Raw genomic sequence first — 7,226 nt, forward strand, 5'->3', positions numbered from 1 at the left:
GCAGGACATCCACCTAGTAATGCATTACAGTAGTCTATTCTAGAGGTCATAAACGCATGGACGAGCTTCTCTGCATCAGATATAGATAACATATTTCTTAGCTTAGAAATATTTCTAAGGTGAAAGAAGGCTGTTTTTGTAACTTGATTGATGTGATTTTTAAAAGATAAGTTGCTGTCTAAAATAACTCCCAGGTCTTTTACCGTTGAACTAGTAGTTACAGAACAACCGTCTAAATGCAGGCTGAGATGCTGGAGCTTCTGTGTACTATTTTTTGGGCCGATGAGCAAAATCTCCGTTTTATCAGGATTTAATAGCAGAAAGTTATGGGTCATCCAATCTCTTATTTCTTCAACACACTCAGTTATGCGAGCTAATTGAGCTGTATCGCCTGGTTTGGATGAAATATATAGCTGGGTATCATCAGCATAACAATGGAAGCTAATTCCATGCCTTCTAATAATATTTCCTAATGGAAGCATGTATATTGTAAAAAGCAGGGGTCCCAGAACTGACCCTTGTGGCACGCCATAATTTACTAGCATTATCCTGGATAGCTCTCCATTTAAATCTGCGAAATGGTAACGATTGGACAGGTAGGATTTAAACCAGCTTAATGCCTGTCCCTGAATACCGATGTAATTCTGTAAGCGATCGAGGAGAAGATCATGATCTATAGTGTCGAACGCAGCACTAAGATCTAGTAAAACTAATAGGGAGATGTAGCCTTGGTCTGAAGCTAAAAACAGGTCGTTAGTGATTTTAACTAGAGCAGTTTCTGTGCTATGATGGGGCCTAAAACCTGACTGAAACTCTTCAAAGATATTGTTCTCCTGCAAGTGGTTACATAGCTGGGCAGCGACAATCTTTTCTAAAATCTTAGACATAAATGGGAGATTTGAAATTGGTCTGTAATTCGATAGCGTGTTTGGATCCAGATTAGGTTTTTTAATGAGGGGCTTAATAACTGCTAACTTGAGGGATTTAGGGACATGACCTAACGATAGTGAGGAGTTAATAATATTTAAAAGAGGCTCACCAGCTGTATATAACACTTCCTTCAGTAGTTTAGTGGGAATTGGATCTAACTGACATGTTGTTGATTTAGCTTTCATAATAGCATCATACAGCTCTTCCTGTCCTATACATGTAAAACAGTGTAGTTGTGGGGTTGTAAGTACGATTGTGTCGGGAGATGCTGTCAGAGGTTGAACTGCCACAATTGTTTTTCGAATGTTATCTATTTTTTCAGTAAAGAAATTCATAAAGTCTTCACTACTAAACTGTGATGGAACACATTTTTCAGATCCCTGATTTGTTGTTAATTTAGCGACTGTACTGAAAAGGAACCTGGGATTGTTTTTGTTATTTTCTATGAGTTTGCTCAGGTGTTTAGCTCTAGCAGCTTTTAGCGCCTGTCTGTAGCTAAGCATACTGTCTTTATACGCAATTCTAAATACCTCCAATTTAGTTTTCCTCCATTTTCTCTCCAGATTACGTGTTGTTCTCTTTAGGGCATGCGTATGACTATTATACCAAGGTGCAGGTGCTTGTTCTCGAACCTTTTTTAACCGGATGGGGGCAACAGTGTCTAAAGTGCTAGTGAGGATAAGGTCTATGTTGTTCGCCATCTCATCAAGATGATCAGCATTTATGGGTTTAATGTGAAACTGAGATAAATCAGGCAGGTTATTTATGAATCTGTCCTTAGTGGTTGGAATAATAGTCCTACCAGGTCGATAACGTGGTGAAACACGGTTAATCTGCTCTACCGGTAGTGTGTACAGTAGGAGATAATGGTCTGTGATGTCATCACTCTGGGGTAAAATATCTATATCAGTGACGTCTGCTCCGTGGGATATTATTAAGTCTAGTGTGTGGTTAAAACGGTGGGTTGGTCTGGTGACGTTTTGTTTAACTCCAAAAGAGTTTAGTAAATCGACAAATGATAATCCTAGGGCATCGTTTTCATCATCTACATGAATATTAAAATCTCCTACAAGCAGCACTTTATCAAAGCTGATCAGGAGGTCTGAGAGACAACAAGCAAACTCATGAAGAAAATCAGCGTAGGGTCCTGGGGGTCTGTACACGGTGACCAGAGCGAGTTTTCTATGCATCTCTGAAAGTGCAATTTTAAGAACGAGCACTTCAAATGATTTAAAGCTGAATCCTAATCTCTGACTAACATTAAGAGAAGCACTATAAATGGTTCCTACACCCCCCCCCACGACCAGTCTGACGGGGCTCATGCTTATAAACATATCCTGACGGTGTCGACTCGTTTAGACCCATATAATCACCTGGTTTAATCCAGGTCTCAGTGAGACAGAGTGCATCGAGATTATTATCTGTGATCATCTCATTTACAATCAGTGCTTTGGGTGCAAGTGATCTAATGTTTAAAAGACCGAACTTTAGAACTTTGTTGTGTTTGTTTATCTGGCATTTTTCAGTTTTAACTGCAATAAGATTATTTCTGGATCTTGTGTATGTAATTCTTGGTTTTACTACACGAGGAATAGATACGGTTTCTATAAACTGGGCTGTGTGTGAACTTGTAACTATTTGGTCTGTAGTATGCGTGTTCTTATAGTTGAAGATTTCTTGATGTCTTACCAGTCAGATGGTGTGTAGTATCCTAGAGACTCCTGGTAGTAGTTGCCCAATCATCCAGCACCTCTTCAACACCACCGAGCCTCTGTCTGACCTCTTCCCTAAACCTTACACTACACTCTTTCTCCTTAAGTTTCCACCATCTTATTCTTCTTTCAGTCCTCACTCTCCTCCTCTTCTTCTTCGCCTCCAAAACCATCCTACAGATCACCATCCGATGCTGTCTAGCTACACTGTCCCCTGCCAACACCTTACAGTCTCCAATCTCCTTCAGGTTGCATCTCCTGGATAGCACCAAGTCCACCTGTGTGCACCTTCCTCCACTCTTATACGTCACCCTATGATCCTCCTATCATACCTACCATCACCTCCTCATCACCTCTGTTCCCTTCACCTACATGCCCATTAAAGTCTGCCCCAATCACCAATCGTTCTTTCCTAGGTACACCATCTACCACTTCATCAAATTCACTCCAGAATTTTTCCTTCTCCTCCATCTCACAGCCAACTTGTGGAACATAGGCACTGATGACATTTATCATCACTCCTTCAACTTCCACCTTCACGATCATCACCCTATCAGAAACTCTCTTCACCTCCACTACACTCTTACTGTACTCTTCCTTCAGAATCACCCCTACACCATTTTTCTTTCCATCCACACCATGATAAAACAGTTTAAATCCACCTCCAATGTTCTGAGTCACATTAAATACTTAAATTAAATGAACGACTCGTCACTACTGATTTATAGCTCAGAGGGTTAACATGCACATTGACACATGAGAGTCTGTTAATCAGATGAGACAAAATGGAAATTTTTTTAAAGAGGGGTAACATCTCTCATAATCAAAATCTTAAATATAATGAAGTTTGTGTAGATTTGGGTAAAATTTAGTAATGAAAATGTTTTATAGCATGAGGTGAGAGTGTCACAGAATAGGAGAAAAGATTCCTTTGAGCAATAAAATCATGCTTTTAGCAAAAAGGTATAACTAAGAAACGCGTCAGGATGACCTAAAAATCCATATTTTAGTCAGAAAACTATTGAACCTTGTGCTTGTAAAATAGTCATTAAGATGTAAAATCATTGTTCCAAATAATCTTGAGTGCTAAAATTGTTCACGCTGAATTCAGACATTTGTACATTTCACTGAGACCTGTTCTAATGCACCATGTAGGAAAGGCTGTTTTCCCCCCCAGATCATTAAATAGAGACTTTGTTGGTATTAAATACTCAGATACGGGCAGTTTTTGGAAAGCAGAGTGAAGTTGGTCTGTTCTTGAACCCTCTATACAAAGGTAACCCTTTGGCCACCACTCACTCAACCACAAATTACTGAAGGCCATGCAGATACACAAATAGACAGTTTTTCAAAGTTAAAAAAAAAAAGCTTTTATTTTGCACAGATTTACACTTAATCATATTGAGGTGAGGAACTCTGGGTAAAGATCACTTCACCACTAGACACTATTCCTGATGTGCGAGAAGAGCCTTCTTCTGCTGCAGCTTCTCTTCCTGAGGGAGAAGAAAAAGAAATCAATAAACCAGTCATGAGGGAAAACCAGACTGTTAACGAGTCCACCTACTTCTTCTGGAGCACTGGGGTTCACAAGAGTCCTGTGCACTTGGAAGGCAGACAGCTGTACTGCAATGGATGTAGATCTGAAAAGAAAAGACAATGAGCTTGTTCCTGTACAAAAGCATAAAGCAGAAAAAAGGAAACGCAAGCCTTTACCGTCTCATGCAGTGGAGCCTTAGCGGTCTCATCCACAAATGTGAACATCTTGAAAACAAAGCGCCTGTAATGGGTAGGGTAGGCAAGTCCAGACGTTTCATTAACTGGTACCAGCTTGGTCAAATAACGGTCATCCGTGTAGGGGCACCTTCAGAATACACCAAATCATTTCCTGTTCAGTACAGTCATTAGAATACACAAATTCAAGACAAGAACTTACCCAGTCACCAGAAGGTCCCACTGACGAGAGCTGTAGGGGTTCGGGGAAGCAGTGGCCCAACAGCCGTTCAGAACCAGGACAATATTTGGATCCGTTCTCCCCAAGATGTGCACTTCAACGTACACAGGTTCCCTCAGAATTTTGGTCACAGGATAGTCAGCAACACTGTAGTATGAGTTATAGGCCACTTGTTCTGTTGGGGGAAAGTCAGATTTTGTTGACGCCATGAACACTTTAGACTCACACCAGCATCCAGACAGAAGTTTCTCACCTTCTGCACAGCCCTTTACTGCACAGTGGCTTTTTCCTAGTCTTAGTTCTACTTGAAGTGGTCCAGAAGCAACTAAAGGCATGGGGTCAGCATTAGCCGAAGGTTCAAAAGTCAAGGCCGCAAAGCCAACACCTGAATATCTACACTGGAAGTAAAGCCTACAAATAAAACAGTCGATCAGTTCAAGTCCTAAAGAAGAAGTCCCCACCACAAGTTTTAGTTAAACCTACTCATAAGTCGTGTCTCTAGTGATGACACCACGGGGTCCAACTCCAACTTCATAGGATGAGAACATCATGTTTTCATAGATCACATAACCAGCTTGAACCTGGACAGAGTGGAGAACAATCTAAGACACAGGAAAGTGACCCATAAATATTTGTGGCAAGAAACTAGAACATACCATCATGATGGTCCCACAAGCAGTGACAGGAAACTGGTAGACGGCAAAAACTGCATTGGAGTCAACAGGACTACAGGGTCCAGTGTTTCCTCCCAGCATGCTGATGGAACTGAGGCTTATCCTGGGAAGGGTTGTATCTCTGGCCACCACCAACACAAACTGGCCATCAAGGGTACACTGGACAGTCACTGGAAACACCAAGAAGAGGAAAAAAACAGTTTCTCATTTCTACCCACAATCAAAACTCAGTACTTCAAACATACCAGTTTTCCCATAGTAGCATTGCTGGCCATCAAAACAGCAGGTCAAGGAGTTACACCGAGCAGCCTGTACTCCAGGTTCTCCACAAGGAACCCTTTCGTAGTCCTTCACTTGGCATTGCTGAACAAAGCCAGGCATCTGTGGCTGTAAAGTTGGCTTTGGAAGAACTTGAGGATCATGAAACGGCCCCTTCAAACCTGGTGGAGCTGCAGGTGAGCTACCCACAAAAGTGACAGCAAGAAGAATGCCGACAAATCCTAAACTTACCCCAGAAGCCACCATTTTTCCTGAACTATACACCCCAGTATACTGACTACTAGCAGCAGTTGCCTTTTATTGTGTCTTTTGTCCTAATTGAATCTGGAATCTCCGCCTACTTAACGAGTCATTAATGATCTTCCAGCTGTGTGTCATCAGTAACCTCATTAACCACCGCCTTCTTGGTTTGTTCAGGGAGACGTTAAAATGGAGACTTGTTCGAGTTAATTATCACTTTTTAGTGATAGTTAGTGCAAAGCCAACAGCTGCAAGCCTGAGTGACGACAACCAATCAGAACGAGGGAAGTGAATATTTATTAATTATAGATGCATATGAAATACTAACTTAGAGCAGAAATAGATAGATAGATAGATAGATAGATAGATAGATAGATAGATAGATAGATAGATAGATAGATAGATAGATAGATAGATAGATAGATAGCAATATCTCTGTCACATCAAATTTGATTTGTTAAAATGAACTTATTGGAGAAATGATTCTCTATTAATTAAAATATTCTGTAGCTTTCGTTGTCACTGTGATCAAAACGATGAAGAAAGAAAAGAAATACTAAATAAAAGTTGCTCTAATATAATAAATGTTCCTGTGGCTCTGTGACTGTCAGTAGATGTTACATGATACCTTCATTTACACGCTCAAGTTTATTTCTCAGGTTTATTTCTGTTGTTCTAACCCACACAGAGGATTCGTTTTCCTCACTGTGAAGGTTCTACCATGCTTTCAAACAACTTAAACATAATCATGGTTCGGACTTCCGGTATGCCTCGTGGTGATTAGACGTAGGTGGAAGTCGCTCCGTGAACATTAGTCTTTTTTTCATCAGCAATCTTAATTATTTTCTGCAACATACTCATAATTACGTCTATCTGTAACATATCTTCAAGAAAAATGCCAAAAGTGGGAAAGCAAGTACAAAATACAGCAGAAACGTCGACCGAATCGGGAAACGAGCAAGCAGCTAACGCTACGGCTATAGCTGAACCGGAGGAAGAGCTCACACCTGCTTCTTTGAGGGAGTTAATATCATTCACCATTCGTTCGGAGATTTCAACACTGCGATCTGAATTTCTGTCTGAGATTCGTTCTGCCATGTCCACACTACAAGCAACCCTTTCATGGCAAGCTCAGAAGATTGGGGACATTGAAACGGCACCTAATAACTCAGATGGCCGATTGACAGTGGTGGAGACCATGTGCGACGCGTTGAAAGCAGAGAACGACAGCTTAAAACTCAAGCTGGACGATTTGGAGAATCGCTCACGGAGGCAAAACCTAAGGATAATTGGAATATCCGAAGGATTGGAAGGCCACAGCCTGGTCGCTTTCATGACTTCGTTTTTTTCTGACTTGTTCGGGAGTAGTGCCTTCACGAGGCCTTTAGAAATTGATCGCGCGTACCGCGTTGGTCAGAAACCACAACCAAACGCGTATCC

General features: G+C 41.1%; 1 protein-coding gene across 1 annotated transcript; it reads right to left on the reverse strand.

Annotated features, from left to right (window-relative positions):
• Nucleotides 1-4,000: 4,000 nt before the first annotated feature.
• LOC310729637 (zona pellucida sperm-binding protein 4-like) lies at nt 4,001-5,807 on the reverse strand. Its single transcript, XM_083548060.1, has 8 exons — nt 5,513-5,807; nt 5,250-5,437; nt 5,077-5,174; nt 4,847-5,004; nt 4,576-4,768; nt 4,356-4,503; nt 4,207-4,282; nt 4,001-4,135 (listed from the first exon to the last, which is right to left on the reverse strand). The coding sequence occupies exons 1-8, from the start codon at nt 5,790-5,792 to the stop codon at nt 4,035-4,037; spliced, it is 1,242 nt and encodes a 413-aa protein (XP_083404186.1). The 5' UTR covers nt 5,793-5,807; the 3' UTR covers nt 4,001-4,034.
• Between the last annotated feature and the right edge of the window lie 1,419 nt (nt 5,808-7,226).

Source organism: Silurus aristotelis, assembly GCF_946808225.1.
Source record: "Silurus aristotelis genome assembly, chromosome: 8".
NCBI lineage: Eukaryota > Metazoa > Chordata > Actinopteri > Siluriformes > Siluridae > Silurus > Silurus aristotelis.